Source organism: Budorcas taxicolor, chromosome 24, assembly GCF_023091745.1.
Source record: "Budorcas taxicolor isolate Tak-1 chromosome 24, Takin1.1, whole genome shotgun sequence".
Classification (NCBI taxonomy): domain Eukaryota; kingdom Metazoa; phylum Chordata; class Mammalia; order Artiodactyla; family Bovidae; genus Budorcas; species Budorcas taxicolor.
This window is the reverse complement of record NC_068933.1, coordinates 17055306-17073304: the sequence shown is the minus strand read 5'-3', so window position 1 is coordinate 17073304 and position 17999 is coordinate 17055306. Positions and strand designations below refer to the sequence as shown.

The 17999-nt window shown below is 41.9% G+C and overlaps 1 protein-coding gene across 1 annotated transcript; it reads right to left on the bottom strand.

Annotated features, from left to right (window-relative positions):
* Positions 1–566: 566 nt before the first annotated feature.
* TRIML1 (tripartite motif family like 1) lies at positions 567–7199 on the bottom strand. Its single transcript, XM_052661553.1, has 6 exons — positions 6792–7199; positions 6259–6354; positions 5000–5230; positions 3336–3358; positions 3056–3153; positions 567–1117 (listed from the first exon to the last, which is right to left on the bottom strand). Exons 1-6 carry the CDS (start codon positions 7197–7199, stop codon positions 567–569), a joined length of 1407 nt encoding a protein of 468 aa, XP_052517513.1.
* Between the last annotated feature and the right edge of the window lie 10800 nt (positions 7200–17999).

Sequence of the window (17999 nt, the reverse complement as noted above, 5' to 3'; positions counted from 1 at the left end):
TAACTCTTCCTCAGGACCAACTCTCAGACCCAATAGGATGGGAAGAAAAGCACTTTTTCAGAGAAGGCCAAGTCATGAACAATAAAGAGAACCCATGCCTCCAGTCCCCTGGAGGAGTTAGGTTTGCCCTGGCACACAGAGCTTTACACATAAGACAGACACATGCAAATAGTAAGCTTTTTAGAGTCAAATAAATAAATACACTTGAAAAAAAATGACATAGATTTATAAACCTGGCCTATGACAATGGGATTCAGGTTACTAGGGACTAGTTCTATTTTACGTTTTCAGTGATCAGCACATAGAGGGGGCAGTCTAGATAATGAATTTGATTCAAGACACAGGATAAAGTCAGCTTTCTCCTATTGGTGTTAGAAGTTGATTGTCCAATTTGGCTGTTCAATGGGGGCTCAAGATACTGGAAACTCTTGAGGGTTGTGGGGCGGGGGGGTGGTGCTTTCTTTCAGATCACCTGATGTTAATACTATCAATGCATTAATCATCCTAATTAATAGTTATCAGTTGGTCTTAGACCTCACTCTCCGAGAATGCTGAGGGCATCTCCGTCAGACATGGTGATTCAGAGAACAGATGACAAGAGGGCCTGTGTTGGTCCCCTCATTTGGGAGACAAGGGGAGAAGATGGGCCTGAGAGCCTCTTGGAAAGAGGCTGGAGGGAAGCTATAGATGAGGGACTCGTCTGTCACGTTGTAGAACGCTATATGTCCGGACTCATAGTCTAAGAAGATGCCAACCTTATGCACTGGCTCTCTGACGTGTTGGCCTTTCAAAGGTGATGAGACCCAAAGACTATAATCATCGCCAATCTTTAAGCCTATAAGTGAGAAGAGGTCCCCAGGAGGCTTGGGGAGATTCCCCTTCCTGCTCACTGAGTCCTTGCAGATGCCCACCTCCCACTCGGTCTTGTTGCCCACTTCCACCTCCCAGTAGTGTCTCCCGCAGGTGAAGACCTGAGTGCCCAGCACCGTGGCAGACTGGTCAAATCTTTCAGGGTTGTCAGGCAACTGCTGTCGGATTCCTCCATGTTTCACACTTTTCAGATCCTCAGACAAGACTAGGTAGGCGTTGGCTGTGGCTGGATCTAGGGTTATATCCGCTGCAAAAGGAGAAAAGAATGAATCCCCATTTGCATTCTAGAAAACTCTCTTACGTATGTGGAATTTAAATTAAGGTCTTAATATCTAGTCCTTCTTTTTTTTTTTAAACTAAGCCATGCAGCCTGAAGGATCTTAGTTTCCCTACCAGGGACAGAACCCATAACCCCTGCCATAGAAGCATGGAGTCTTAACCACTGGATCACGAGGGAAGCCCCTAGTCCTATTGTTTAAAATTTAATTTAGGTGACTGTGGTGGGAATTTTTGTCCTGATTGGAACAGTGTCTCTGAGGACCTTCTTTTACTGTATCACAAAACACAGAGAGTGGATCTCTAAAAGGAAGCCAATGAATCATGTGGAGAATGATACTAGGTCTCTGATAATGGAGTGGAAGTGGTTCTGTTTAAAAGACACCTGTGGAACTAAGAGCTGTTTACCCACACAGGTCGTATCTTTTGTCATTTGTATTTGCTTTAGCCAGGGTTGGTTATGGTTCTTGAGTTTGAGTGGGAGAAAAAGTTGTCAGTTACTGAACTACTTAGGTGCCAGGCATTGTCTGTACATTATCTCATTTAATTATGGCAAATATTATTATCTTCTTTCCATTTTTATAAAAGAAAAAAATACTGAGGTTTGTAGAAGTTAGGAAACTGGGCCAAGATTACAAAGTTGCCGAGGGTTTGAATAGCAGTTCCTAATCCGCATTTTTCATTATCTCAAGCTTAAATGTATTGATAACTTCCTATGAGTTAGGGCTCCCCAGATGGCGCTAGTGGTAAAGGATCTACCTGCTCATGCAGGAGACACAAGAGTCACAGGTTGGATCTCTGGATCTGGAAGATTCCCCTGGAGTAGGGAATGGCAACCCACCTCAGTATTCTTGCCTGAGGAATCCCATGGACAGAGGAGCCTAGTGGGCTACAGACCATGGGGTCACAAAGAGTCAGACATGACTGAGCACAGATAGAGTGCAACTGCCAATGACCATTTGATGAAACACGTTTTGAACCCCATGAGAGACCTCCTCTCCCAGCCTCCTGGGAGTAACTTTCATTGATTATCCAGACAAGATTAGGCACCCCCATCATATCATTTTATACTTTTCTTTGTAGATCAAATCCCAGTCATCACTATCTGTTTGATTAATATCAGTCTCCTCAATCTCACTGTAAGATCTACAAAAGCAAACATAAGTGTGTCTCATTCATCATTGTAAATACGTGCATGCGTGCTGCATGCGTGCTAAGTCGCATCAGTTGTGTCTGACTCTGTGCAACCCTATGGACCGTAGCCTGCCAGGCTCCTCTATCCATGGGATTCTCCAGGCAAGAATACTGGACTGGGTTGCCATGCCCTCCTCCAGGGAATCTTCCTGACCCCGGGATCGAACTTGGGTCTCTCTTATGTCTCTCTTATGCATTGGCAGGTGGGTTCTTTACCACTTTGCACCACAGAGCCTAATAGCACAGTCCCTACTATAGCACACAGTAGGCACTTCTCAAATATCTGTTGAGTCCAGCATTCATTAGGCCTTTCTCTGAAGTTCAGATTGTCAACAAGATAAAAGGTGAAACCTAATGCTCACCTCTCTAAGTCTTAGCCAGTGTAAATATTTGGAGCATTCTAAAAGGAAAGTTCTTTGAATGTTCCCTCACTGAGATTTAAGAGTTTAGATCAGCTTTTATCCTCACAAGAACTGAGGGAGCAATGCAGAACCCCCTGAGGAGGTCTGTGTGTGTGCACGTGCAAGGCGATGGGATGGACAAAACAGGACCATGCAAACAAAGGAAGGAGCAGGACTCAGACAGAAAACACAGTCAGATCAAACATCAATCAAGTCTCAGTGCTTCTGTCCGTTCCAGCAGAGATGGTCTGTGCCCACCCTGCACCCATCAACTCTGAAAGGCCCTAGAGGGTCGACAAATCATGCTGACTTACTGCTGAATTTTCTTAGCATCTCCCTCATTCCTGTGATGTGGCAGAGAGTCAGTTCCGTGCTGATGGCCTCCGGACACTGAAGCAAGAGGGGCTCGCTCCTACGGGAGGGCAGAGACGGTCACTTGGTCTCCTCCGCACAGATCGCATGACCTGCTCCAACCTGAGAATCCAGCCCTTTCTGCCCCAACAGCATGGATACTTTCATCCCCTCTCTGAAAACCTGTTGCTTCAGCACTACCACCCTGTTCCTTACACGACTGAACACAGAAGAAAAACCTACCTTTCCAGTATTCCTCTCACATCCTAAGGGTATAAAAGAAAGAAGGTCAGTTTTTCTGCACTCTGAGCACTAGCAAAGACAGTCCATTTAAAATACAGGCCTTTGCAGATTTCATAGAATCCCCTTCCCATGGCTCTAGAATACTTTGAATAGCGGAGCGTGTGGCAGAAAAAAGTCTCGAACTTCTTCTAGGGTGAGTGCTTGTGAACGTGAGATGTTTCTCACAATAACTAAAGATCTCTTTGTCTCATATCATCCTTTGTCAACAGAATCTGTGGCTGAGAAAAATGAAGTCGCTCAATTGTGTCCACACTTCGTGACCCCATGGACTGTAGCCTACCAGGCTCCTCCGTCCACAGAATTTTCCAGACAAGGGTACTGGAGTGGGCTGCCATTTCCTTCTCCAGTGAATCTTCCCAACCCAGGGACTGAACCTGGATCTTCCGCATTGCAGGCAGACGGTTTACTGTCTGAGCCACCAGGGAAGCCCATGGTGACTGAGAAAGGAGTCAAACTATTGGCCTTATTATCTAATGATGTCTCCAGGAGGTAGAAATAAGCAAAGGGAAGTAGCTTTGTGAGAGATAAAACTAAGCCTGTGCATGGTTAGACTGGGTTATTGTATGTGCTAAGTCTCGCTTCAGTGGTGTCTGACTCTTTGAGACCCTGTGGACTGTAGCCCACCAGGCTCCTCTGTCCATGGGATTCTCCAGGCAAGAATACTGGACTGGGTTGCTGCGCTGTCCTCCAGGGGATCTTCCTGACCCAGGGATCGAACCCAGGTCTCTTAGGTCTTCTGCACTGGCAGGCAGGTTTTTTACCAGCAGTGCCACCTGGAAAGCCTGGACTGGTTTATTGGGAAGGCAATAAATTAAATAGCAGCATTCTGGGGAGCTAGTCTAGGAAAGTGATTTGAAGCTGGAAAGAGGAAACTGGAACACAGCTTATGTTTAGGAAGGTCCCAAAGAATGCAATAGTAGCCTAGAAAGGTAGTAGTGGAAAGATGGGGAGGAATGCGGACTCAGTACACAAATACCTGGGTTCTATCACCTATTAGCTATGTGACAGGCGAATTATCTGAACTACTAAATAATTGCCACTATTGCCTGGATGAAAGGCGAGTTTTGGGGAGAATGGATACATGTATATGGATGGCTGAGTCCCTTTGCTGTCCACCTGAAACTATCATAACATTGTTAATGGGCTAGACTCCAAAATAAAATAAAAAGTTAAAAGAAAACAAAATAATTGCCTCTATTAACCCATTTTATCGCTACCAACCACCTATAGTAAATATCATAATAGTATTTAACCTCATCGGGTCTTTTTGAAGATGTAATTTAAAGTGCCCAGTACACAATGTTCATTAAATATAAAATATTTGGCAAAGCTGAGATTGCAATAAGGCAGGCACACAAAAAAAACTGGAGTCATTATTTGACTTGTTTGGATGGGCATTCCTCTTTTTTTTTTTCTTTTCCTCTTCAAAATTTTATTTACAGTATACAGAGAACAGTCATTCTTTAAGAAAGTTTTCTTAGGGAGCCAGAACTTAATTTTTCAAGTAAATAAAGAAAACTTTATTCTGTGCAACTTGAGATATGATAGATGACATAAGGGTTGTTTTTTTTTTTTTTTTTCATTAGTTTCTCCAATGTTCTTACCTCGAAAGACTCTATAATCGAGTTCTGACATGTGGACTCTATCTGTTCCATCATTTTGCTCAGGCTTCGCATCTGCTGGGTCAGCCTGATCTCATTGTCCCACAGTTTCTTCAGGTTCTCTCGTTCCTCCATTTCTAGCAGCTGCAGTTGCAGCTGCTCCTCCTCCTTCAGGAACTGGTGCATTTTTGCATATTCTGACAGGACAACCTGCTTACAGGTCTTTGCCTCTTCCTGCCATCACACCAGCATTCATGCATGCACACACACACACACATACACACACACACACACACACACGGACAATACAGTTAGTCACAGAATCACTTACGTAGATTTTTAACTCTTACAAATTCCTAGAGTTTCACTGTGACAATTCTTGAAACCTGACACACGACATATACATTCTGTTGACTAGCTGGGTGGATAGTTTGATATTTTAGGAGCTGTGTGTTGTAGTTTATAGTAGTAAAAAAAAAAAAATCAAAAATTCTACTCCTAGGAGATTGTCATTCTAGTGGAAGCAATAAAAAATAAACAAGCAAATTATGATAGGTGGTGATGAGTACTATTATTTTTAAAAAGTAAAGCAAAATAAAGTTAGGACAAAAATTAAGGTAGGGGAAGAGTGCCTGCATTTATTCAACAAACATTTAGTCAATGAAAGTAGACAATGGATCACATACTAGGAATAGAAATGAACATCACCAGTGCTCCCATGTAAGAAGTCAGAGGTTATTGAGAAAATCAAAAACATGCTTTTAAAAAATCTAATTAGACATTTAGTTCTGCTCTTTGCCATACAGCTTAAATTCTAATCTGCAGCTAACCTCGAGCTCTTGTTCAGGTGTACTAATCCACACCATATTTTGCTTCAATTTTCCTTCCTCTTTGTTTCTTTTTATCTGCCTTTTTCCCCCTAAATCATGTGAGATATTCTTTTTTTCAATCAATTTCCATTCTATGTGATATATCTATAAGTATAACATATATTTCATAATTATAATCAGAGCAGAAATATAGGTAGCCACCATGTGGTATAGGTACACTAAGAAGGGAAAAATAAGCCAGCCAGGCGATAGGAAAATTGAGCTGAGTCTTCAGATGGACAAACAGAGGTAGGCAGCCCAAAGCAAGGATACTCCACACTGCAGCACCGGAGACGGTAAATTCTGTCATTTTCTTCTGATGCTCCATGAAGCATCCCTCTAGTCTCCCTTGTAGGATCACATACAAAATGGAAAATTAAAACAGATACTGACCTTACACAATATCACTCTCTCCTTCTCATGGTTTAATATAACCTCTGTTTCCTTTCTCTTTTTACACAAAATGTCTAGTATTTCCTGGAGTTTCTCCTGCAATAGAAACAAACTCTTTGTGGTAAATGAGCAGAGCACCAGGTCATGAAGGGGTCTTGAGCACCACTAACAAGATTACTGAGACTTTAGATCAAAAAGGGGAAAAGGATCCATGCCCGGATTTGTGGTCTGTTGCCTGGAGATTAGCACCCATGATTGTCACCCATAGAAATTATTATGGCAGTTGGGGCTTCCCTGGTGGCTCAGACAGTAAAGAATCTGCCTGCAAGGTGGGAGATCCGGGTTTGATCCTTGGGTCAGGAAGATCCCCTGGAGAAGGGCATGGCAACCCACTCCGGTATTCTTGCCTGGAGAATCCCATGGACAGAGGAATCTGGTGGGCAAAGAGTCGAACATAACTGAGCAACTAACATCACCTTATGTGATAGAATCTGATTTGTGTTCTGAAATTTATATCGAGCCTCCCATCTTACTTTGTGATGCTCCTCAGCCTCACTGGAGAGATTCATTCTGTTCACTCCGTGGCCTTGGGTTAAGAAGCTGTGGCCCCCCAGCTCCTCATCAGACAACACCCTGGTGGCAGCCAGCATCCTCTCGTAGCTGCCCTGGTTGCCCTCACTCTGCAGCACCTGGGATCTGAGCTGCTTGCCGATGCCAGCCAGCCTCCCCAGACGCTCATTGGGCTGGAAATGCGGGATCTCCAAGGTCCTCCAGCACTCAGGACATGACAAGGGGGTGTTATGTTCCTCCCAGCTTCTCAGGAGACACACCAGACAAAAGCTGTGCCCACACTCGGTGGTCACTGGGCTGGTGAAATAGTCCAAGCAGATGAAACAGGTCAGTTCCTCCCTGAGATTCTCCATCAGATCTGCTGTGGACATTTTCTCAAAGAAGGACATCTAAGCAAGTCTCTATTCTGGGATTTGAAAATGCTCCCCCAGAGTCTATTGTTTCGAGTAACAAGTGGGTAATCATTTGCTATGTTGTTATTACACAAAATTCTTACTCTCCTCTGTGACTAATTTCACCCATTGACACAAAGCCAATTATGACTTAATTTGGAACTCCTGTATGCTGGGTTCATCATCACCCCAAACTTTTAAGGAATCTCATCAGGCAAGCCACATGCTGGATTCTGAGGATACTTGCTGCTAAGAGTTGTCATTTCAAGAGTTGGTTACTGTGTATAAATAGTACCATCAAACCATTGAGACACATTGGTTTTAGGCTGGAGGGTTGGGTAATTTGGTATAAACCAGTACAGAGATTTAAACTATAGTGATCTCTGATAATATCTGAATTGGAGTCTCATCCAAATCTTTCCACTAATGGAATCAAGTTGAGATACTGAAGGAAGAAAACTATAGTATACATTCCTTCTCTCATTAGGACCTTGTCTTTTTTGGACCAAAGCCTACAAGCTTTTTGCTCCTTTATCATCAGGTACTGTGTCCTTTGATTTAATTTTATTCATTCCCCCAAATGAGATTAATGCCACTGAAGCATTCCCTGACTTTTGATGTACAATGGATTGCTAGAGTTACATGTATTGCTCTGCGCTGCAGACCATGATACTCACCTCTCTGCTACCACAGAAAGCACCAAGAACATCTTTGTTGTTGGAAGTTGCCACGGGGAGCCATGACACTGTGGAGTGGATGGAAAGAAATTGTATTTCAGGATAAACATAATTTTGCACATTTCTTTTCCCCCTTTGAAAAATTTTAAACTAGACCTTCTTAAACCTCATCACTTCTTACTGGACAGAAATTAAGTATGTAGATGTTATTTTTATACTGATGAAAAAACTGAATGTTCAGTTTGCAGACTGTGTACAACCACCTCTGAAATGAGTGCTGAATCCTGTACACTTGCTGTCATATGTTCAGGAGTTGGGTCTTGTCATAGCATGTCCTCCACTCCCTGCATACCAGAAAGTGGAATCGTAAAAGCTCTTCCTCAGAGTCTAACCAGTTCTATACCCTCATCATGTTCATCATACCTTATTTCTATTTTTCTCTTCTCACTCTCCAACTTGGCAACCTTTCATGGTTCTCCGTTACTCGTGTTATCCTAATAATTTCTTTCTGACATTCATGCTCCCGACTGATTCTTCTTTCCCACTCATCTCCAACAAGATGTTGAATGTTTCCTTATCCTGGACTTTCGTCAAAAGACGTTTTCAAGCCTGAAATGATTCTGCCTCCACCTTCCATCCTTCTAGTCAAAACTCATTTTTCTAAAGTCATTAATGTTTTAATCATATGTCATATGGGAATGACTGGAGTGAGAATTTATGCTAGAAAAATGAAGCACCAGAGCAAAGAGTTATACCAAAGTTTGTGGTCATGAAATCTCTACTGTTCAGATTTCTTATAGGCTAGAAATTAGGGGCACAGCTTCAAAATATTGTTAGAAATTAATCTTGAGTAAGGGTCTTGCAAACACACACACACACGAAACAAAAACTACCCTGCCATGAATTGCCATCTCTGGGAAAAGGATTTATGAGTTACCACGTACAGTCAATGTGTTAATTTCCCACACAAACTCAGGAGTCTTTCACACTGACCAGAATTATTAGAATAAGCCCTTCATCACAAAGCCCATTTTCTAGTTTGGAATGAGGGGACTCTCATGTTCTGAGTCGACTGACACTGATGTTCCATCCCACTTCCCTCTTTCAAATAAACCCCTTCTGTAACTCAACACAATAACCGTATCTTATTCATCACTGACTAAAAGAAACTTTTGCTCATAGCAAGGACTCAGTTTCCTTGTAAATAAGTTTCAGATGAATAGGTAGGGGAACCATATTGTTGTAGAATCACAATCTTCTGTCTAACTGGAAGCCAAGAGGTCATACAGTCCAACCACCTTCTAAAGATGATGAATAAACTGAGACTAATAAATTGGGTTAGTTCCCTGAATACTTAGTGTAGGAGTCAAGCCTGGGCTAGGAAGCTGGGTCTCCCTCATGCTTGTCATTCTCTTCTGTCTGCCCTATGCTGCACCTTGCTTATTGTCTTCTTTTAAAAAATAATTTCTATCTATTTATTTTGGCCACACCTTGGAGCACAGAGAATCTTAGTTCCCAGACCAGTGATTGAACCCAAACTACCTGCATTAGCAATGCTGGCTCTTAACCACTAGACTGCTAGGGAAGTCCCACTTACTGTCTTGTGAGTGGGTAAAAATTTCCAGCTATGTCAATGAAATGAGTATGGCTCAAGTGGCTTTCAGAAGAAAATTAGATAGCTCTCATTATGGTGTGATCTGTGATAAGCATCTGCAATCAATGGCTACACACTCACTACTGGGAAAGCAGACTTCTTTACCTTCTGTCTGAACACCTCGATTAGATTTAATTCAAGATGAAGTTTATAGAGTGGGCCAGCCTTCCCAATATCCATTATACCAACCCTCCGGGCCCTGAACAGCCAGACGGGATTTCTGAGATTAACAACTCAAACAGCTGCTTCTCTGGCCTGTCTCCTCCTACAGAGGTAACCAAGAGGTAACTCAAGAGGTCCGCAGTCACAGCTATCACCGACCTGCAGCTAGGTGTGAAACACACAGAAAAGAGGAACCTCAAAGACACAGTGAGGGCTAAGAGTTCCAGGTGGTCCGATGGTTAGGACTCCATGCTTTCACTGTCAACGTTGAAGATTCAGCCCCTGATCCCAGAAGATCTTGTAAGGCATGTAGAAGGGCCTTAAAAAAAAAAAAAAGAGAGTGATAGAATTTAAATTTCTTGACTGCTTTGGCATTTTTGTAGAAGAAATATTTCCTTCTTGATGGAAAACCAGGGAAAACTTCATTTGACCTGGACCTTTAAACTAACAGCTTAGGCACATTTCAAATAAAGCAATAAGCTACTATTTAGAAGTGAGAAAGCTGTGGGGATATTTGAAGAATAAAATACATGATCTGACAGTGGGTCAAGGTATTATAATAACAAAAAATCTAGATTGTAACATTCTTTTTATTTAAGACATATTAAAAGACCCCATTTGGCTTGTAAATATTTGCCTTTGTTCTTCTTTCTAGGTCGCCTGTTGTTTCTACCTGCTACACCTGGAGGGCAGATCAGAGGCGGGGGAGCTAGCGCTGAAAAGCAGCTCCTGCTGAGTTGCCAAGGTCGGTGGCTGAGAGTTGCCTTCCTGAACTCTGACAATTTATGTGTCTTATGTGAGAATTTAGGGTGAGGTGTTTTGTTTGTTTTTCTGGAGAATAAACCCTTTATTTGTTCATCCCTTTACGTTAAGAAAAGTCAACTGTTGAAAATGTACTTGTTCTGGGCTTCGTGCTGAATGCTTTATGTACTTTATCTTCTAAAGAGATAAAAAGGGAAGCCAAGGAAAAGAAGAAAATCATCTGAGTTAGGAAGCCAGAGCAGGAAAATTTTTAAAAAGCAGTTGGAACAAATAGTGAAAAATAAGGATAAAAAGACATGGTCTAAATTTAGGATGGACTATTAAGAAAAAGGAGTGATAGTTTAACTTCTCTCTCCATTTTATTTGTTTTTTCAGTTCCAATCTTTTTTTTAATTATTTTTTAATATTCATTTTTCATTGGAGGATAATTGCTTTACAATGATGTGTCTGTTTCTGCTGTACAACAATATGAATCAGCCACAAGTACATATATATTTCCCCTCTCTTTCCCCTTTTTTAATGGGGAGGATGGGATTTGAGATTATTACAGATAAATAAATTTGAGTACCATATAAACAGGATTTAATATTTGTAAAGGATAATGCTAGATTGAAAAAAAGAATGCAAAAGCAACTAGTTTTTTTTATATTTATTTATTTTTAATTAAAGGATAATTGCTTTATAGTATTGTGTTGGTTTCTCCCAACAGCAACATATATCAGCCATAGGTACACATATGTCCACTCCCTCCTGAACATCCCTTCCACCTCCCTCCCCAAGGTCGCTAGTTTTGTGTCTTGCTTTTGTCATGTGACACTCTTTAGGAGATGCCTATCACGTAATCCTCCAGGAATTATTAAACATCTTTATGTTCCAGGTGTACTATACCCAGTAAATTAGAAAAAGAATTATCTCACATAGACATGTATTTTATAGGTAAGGAAACAGCTGCTTTTGTGTGTATATGTTGCTTCCTCATCTTTTTAATGGGAAGGTCTGCTTTTCTTTAGGAATTATTAACATTTATTCCTAAGATTCTCACACCAAAAAACAGTTATCTTTAGGGGAAAAAAGCATGATAGTAGCTAGTATAAAATGAGAACTCCAGCTCTTTGCCAAACACCATTCTTTCTCTATCCATTTTTTTGTTGTTGTTGCTTGTGGCCACATGTACAGCTTGTGGGATCGTAGTTCCCAAACCAGGGATGAAACTCCACTCCACAATGGGGCTTCCCTAGTGGCTCAGACAGTAAAAATATCGGCCTGCAATGTGGGAGACTGGGGTTAGATTCCTGCGTCGGGAAGATCCCCTGGAGAAGGAAATGGCAACTCACTCCAGTATTCTTGCCTGGAGGATTCGTGGACAGAGGAGCCTGGCGGGCTACAGTCCATGGGGTTGCAAACAGTCAGATACAGCTGAGCAACTGAGAACACACGGCACTCACAGATGAAACCGTTTACTTCAGTTTGGTACTGGACTCAAACCCAGCCAAAACCCAGTTTGGGACTTAACCCCACATGGCTGGGACTCGAACTCAGCCAAAACCCTGCTTGAGACTCGTACCCACATGGCTGGGACTTGAAGCCAGCCAAAACCCACAGTACCTGGTTTCAGGACCTAATGAAGCTCAGGTTCTTGATGTCTCATCATAGAAAGAATTCAGTGAGAGACAAAGTAATAGGTAAGAAGTGGGTTTATTCAGATACAGAGAGAAACACATTCCACAAACGAGTGTGGGCCATTGCAGAGGGTGAATGCACTGTGAAATTTGGTGTGATTAGTTTTTATAGGGGGAGGATTATTCCAACTATTTTGGAGATTTCCAGGATTTGGGCCATCGCCCACTCCTTGGTCTTTTTTAACAGTGCCTAGAACTGTCCTGGCATCTCTGGGTGTGTCATTTCGCTTGTTGATTGAGGATTAAGGTCTAGTCTTGTCTGCCATCTTGGTCCCATTTGATTGTAATCAGTTTATATCGTGTCCTTGGGCTATGTCATTCTTTCAAAAGTGGTGGTGGTGGTGGTGGTGATTTAGTCTCTAAGTTGTGTCTTGTGACCCAGTGGACTGTAGCCCGCCAGGCTCCTCTGTCCATGGGATTTCCCAGGCAAGAATACTGGATTGTATTGCCTTTTCCTTCTCCAGAGGATCTTCCCCACCCAGGGATGGAACCCAGGTCTCCTGCACTGCAGGCAGATTCTCTACCAATTGAAGCCCTGCCCCTTTCCCTCCTGTTACACACTTGAACAACTAATACTTCACAGTGGGAACACAGAGTCTTAACCCCTGGATCACCAGGGATTCCTTCTCAACACTTTTATATTTTTACTTAATGCTCCCAGTGGCCCTAGGAGGTAGATATTAGTTCTAGTCCCACTTACAGATGAGAAAACAAACCTTGCTTGTGAACCTTGCCCTAGATACCCACGGTGGCCTAACTCCAACTGTTGTTGTTTAGTTGAGAAGTTGTGTCTGACTCTTCTGCAACCCCATGGGCTATAGCCCGCCAGGCTCCTCTGTCCATGGGATTTCCCAGGCAAGAATACTGGAGTGGGTTGCCATTTCCTTCTGCAGGTGATCTTCCCAACCCAGGGATCAAACCCAAGGCGGATTCCTTACCACGGCACCACCAGGGTGTCCCTGTTGCCTTACTCCAGAGTCCATGCTACTACCCACAGGGCTGTACTGCCATTTCCACAGGGTTGAATGAGCCACAAACTTTAAACTCAAGGTGTGTACATCTGTGACCAGAAGCAGGTTTGTTGGTTGTGCAAAGATCCAGTCAAATCAAGCACTGAAGGTCAGTGGGGTGTCTCCCCCTCCAACTATTCAATGGTAATTGGCGCTAGATACTGCCAGGTGGCGCTCCTCCCATGTTTGTTGTTCGCAGCCACAGAGGTTAAGTTCTTAAGAGGTTAAGTTTGTGACATAGCTTAAGAGAGCAAGTGGCATCTCTTGAGAAAAACAAAATGACACTTTTCCTCACCACCCTTGCCCTTTCTTGGATATTGAGGTGCAAAGATCTAAGAAAATACCTGTTAGGCTAGGGCATGAATTATAGTTGGGTGAATCCTAGAGGTGGAGGTCTTAGGCATAGCTGGGAATTCATGAATTATAGTAATTCATGACAATAATCAGGTACTGTGTTTAAATGTGCTTGACAAAAATTGCTGCAAGTATAAGAACTAAGTGCTAAGCACCCTTGGGGAGCTGTTAAAGGGAAGGTTAAAAAACAAACAAACAGAAAAAGACTTTTAGAAATACTTGGGAAGGAGCATCCCCAAACGATCGAATCTTTCCTGGCAAAACAACTGAGGACACAAAGCATGCTTCACGCTCACAGGTTAGGCTAGGTCATTGAGGTTTCATATATGCCACCGTCTGGAGGCTCCAAAATGTTTCTTTTTAAATCCTTTCAGTATCTTATTAGAGTTGTCGTTCTCACACTTAATTGTATATATTCACCTGGTGAGTTACACAAAACCCGTACCCTATAGATTACCTCCAGAGGTTCTGATTGACTTAGTTTAGTCATAAAATTAAAAGATGTTTGCTCCTCGGAAGGAAAGTTATGACAAACTTATACAGTGTATTAAAAACAGAGACATCTCTTTACCAACAAAGGTCCGTTCAGTCAACCTATAGTTTTTCCTGCAGTCATGCACAGATGTGAGAGTTGAACCATAAAGAAAGCTGAGCAATGAAGAACTGATGATTTGCAATTATGGTGCTGGAGAAGACTCTTGAGAGTCCCTTGGACTGCAAAGAGATCCAACCAGTCAGTCCTAAAGGAAATCAACCCTGATTATTCATTGGAAGGACTGATACTTGAAGTTGAAGCTCCAATACTTCGGCCACCTGATGCAAAGAGCCAACTCACTGAGAAAGACCCTGATGCTGGGAAAAATTGAAGGCAAAAAGAGAAGAGGGTCACGAAGAGTCAGACATGACTTAGCAACTAAACAACGACAACAGTGCCCTAACTGATACAGTACTTCTCAACATCATGTTGAACTTGTTGAAAATACAAATTCTTGAGCACCACCCCAGACTTACTGAATCAAAACCTCTGGCGTGGAGCCTAGCAATCCCTGTTTTAACAAGATCTCCTCTTGACTTGGATGAACTGTGAAGTTTGGAAGCCACAGCTTTAGGCATCACAATTGTTAGAGCTCTCCAGAAGACTCTAATAAGCATTGAAACTTGAGAAGCAGGACTTCAGTGAAAAAAAACTACTTCCTAGGACTGGGTTCCACTGCAATGCAGACTTGTTCCTTGGTCATATTTTCACCTTGCCTTTTACCAAAATTAAACATCTACCTCCTTGTCTTAGAAACAAGAATTTCCAGCAGGAATATGAATGGAGAATAATATTCTGAGAAGAACATTCTGGGTAGAGGAATTGAAGTCCCACACAACTTATAGGGGTAAGAAGGGCAATTAAAGCCAATATTTTATAATAACTATAAATGGAGTATAACCTTTAAAAATCATGAATCCTTATATTGTACACCTGTAACTTATATTGTGGGGCTTCCCTAGTAGCTCAGTTCATAAAGAATCTGCCTGCAAAGCAGGAGACCCAGCTTCGACCCCTGGGTCAGAAAGACCCCCTGGAGAAGGCAATGGCAACCCACTCCAGTATTCTTACCTGGAGAATTCCATGGACAGAGGAGCCTGGTGGGCTACAGGCCATGGGATCGCAAAGAGTTGGACACGATTAGGCGACTAACTTTCATTTTCACTTCAACTTATATTGTACATCAGTATACTTCAATTTTCAAACGTGAAAAAGAAGTGGGGACAAAAGACAGCGTTAAGTGAGAAGATAAGAATGTGACTGTGAGCTGACTTTGAGACAAGTCTCTGATCTTGCAAAATACCAGGTTAAAGTGAGATTTCTTTCTTCTTAACCCCTCTCTGCCTTCCTGAAAAGGACACTGGCTGCCTTGGATCTACCAGATCTCCTGGAAGAGGTGACTTGTTCTATCTGCTTACACAATTTGAAGAAACCGCTTGCAGTTGAATGTGGACACAAGTCTTGTGATTGCCTCTTACGAAACTGGAAAGGAATCTAATTACAGCACCTGCTTTAAGTATAAAGAGATTTGCAGGGTAAGGGACTTCCCTGGAGGTCCAGTGGTTAAGACGCTGCCCTTTCATTGTAGAGACACAGATTTGATCCCTGGTCAGGGAACTAAGATCCTGCACACTGCGTGGCATGTTCAAAACTTTTTTTGAATAAAAAATAAAATAAATGTACAAGATAAGTTATCCAAGGTGTAACCGGCAGCTGAGGATGATGGCTGAGACAGCAAAATCCTCACATGATGGATTTAAAGACTAGCATATGTGAGATCTACCAAGAAAAACTGAAGAGGTTCTGTGTGAGAGATCAGATGCTCTTTTGTGAGATCTGTTTTATGTCTCAGGAACACAAGCCTCATGGTGCTTACCGCTGAGAAGATGAAAGATTTCAAGGTAAAATTGTCTTTCAAAATTTCAAGGAGTCATTCTTATCATTCTTTCCTCTTTAAATACCTTGGGTTTTCAAAATCATACAGATTGAAATCATTTTGCTATCTCTGACCTTTCAAATATGGAGATTTGGGAGCCCCAAAGACCTCATTTTTGTTTTACAGTAAAACTTCTATTTCAAGCATGCATACTTATTTTTTTAAAAATGCAAGTGACAACAGTTGTTATCATTGTGGGGAGGAATGAACAGTGACTAGGTGAGGCTTAGGGTGGCATCTGAGGAGTTGATAATGTTCTATAATAATATTGTTTTGGGGTATGGTCATATGGATATTCATTTATTGATAGATCACTGAGCTATAATTCTTAAGTATAATTTTTTAATAATTCTTAATTATGTGTATAGCACTTCACAATAATAAAGTTTTTTAAAGAAAAAAAAGACCTCATTTTGACAAGAAGTAATTAATTTTCACTTTAGAACTCTTTCCTGAGTTTGTGCTATAACTTCTCTTATATAGATCTAACGGCAACCAACTCTAGTACTCTTGCCTGGAAAATCCCATGGACGGAGGAGCTTCATAGGCTTCAGTTCATGGGGTCGTGAAGAGTCAGACATGACAGAGCAACTTCACTTTTACTTTTCACTTTCATGCATTGGAGAAGGAAATGGCAACCCACTCCAGTGTTCTTGCCTGGAGAATCCCAGGGACGGCAGAGCCTGGTGGGCTGCCATCTATGGGGTCACACAGAGTTGGACATGACTGAAGTGACTTAGCAGCAGCAGCAGCAGCATAGCAACCTCCAAGAGGAGTTAAAAGCAAGCTCTCCTTTTCTGAATAAGATCCAGGAAATCCCAGATTTTCTGTATAAGACATTAGAGTCTCACAAGAGAGCCCCTTCCTCAGAAGAGATAACTCTATTGAGTCAAGGAAGAAAATCATGTAAAAACCTATAATTATGTGTATACGTTGCTGAGAGGGGAGGCAACGTGTATTCAGTTTTAGGAATAAGAAGCTATAGGGCTGCTAACACAGTCAATAAATTTCAAAGCCCTACCAGGGTCTCTGAAAAGATCCTAGTCATCATTCTGGCAGATGCATCTGGTCATTATGTCACTCTGTGAAGGGTGAAAAGGAACTGCAAAATAATCACTTGGGAAGGGATTGATTAGAATCAAGGTAAGATGTCAGTTTGCTTGATAAATACCCTGGATAACTGCAGCCCCAGCACTCAAACCCAGTGGAAGTTTCCAGCAAAATATAAACTCACTTAACTAAGAAGCGAATTATCTCCTAGTTGGTTAACCTTTTAACCAATCATAACCACACTCTTAATGTTTACATCTACTAAACACGTAAACATGTGTTACGTATTAAACACGTAGACATCTACTTAGTGTCATTCCTAAGGTTTAGGAGTACATAGCTTATGGTAATAGCCACATAACTGTAATCTAAAATATACAATTGAGACACTGATTTCAGATTTTGAATTTAAGTAGAGACCCAAATATATTGGGCTTCCCATGTGGTGCTAGTGGTGAAGAACCCACCTGCCAAGGCAGGAGACTCAAGAGATGTGGGTTTGATCCTTGGGTTGGGACAATCCCTTGCAGAAGGGCACAGCAACCCACTCAAGTATTCTTGCCTGAAAAATCCCATGGACAAAAGAGCCCAGTGGACAATAGTCCACAGTGTTGCGAAGAGTCAGACACGACTGAAGCAACATAGCAGGCACCAAATATACAACACACTGTAATATATAAAAACTCCAGGTTTATGTATGGATTTATGTATACATACGGGTTTATGTATGGATGTGAGAGTTGGACTAGAAATAAAACTGAGCTCTGAATTGATCACTGCTTTTTAACTGTGGTGTTGGAGAAGACTCTTGAGAGTCCCTTAAACTGCAAGGAGATCAAACCAGTCAATCCCAGAGGAAATCAGTCCTGAATATTCATTGGAAGGACTGATGCTGAAGCTGAAGCTCCAATACTTTGGCCACCTGATGTGAAGAACGAACTTATTGGAAAAGACCCTGAT

Excerpts from the sequence above, each read along its gene's own strand:
- TRIML1 (XM_052661553.1), bottom strand. The coding sequence starts at position 7,199 with ATGTCCACAGCAGATCTGATGGAGAATCTCAGGGAGGAACTGACCTGT. Across the intron at positions 3,154-3,335 it reads GTGAGAGGAATACTGGAAAG|GAGCGAGCCCCTCTTGCTTC; the intron begins GTAGGTTTTTCT and ends GCCCTCCCGTAG. Across the intron at positions 1,118-3,055 it reads GATGCTAAGAAAATTCAGCA|CGGATATAACCCTAGATCCA; the intron begins GTAAGTCAGCAT and ends CTCCTTTTGCAG.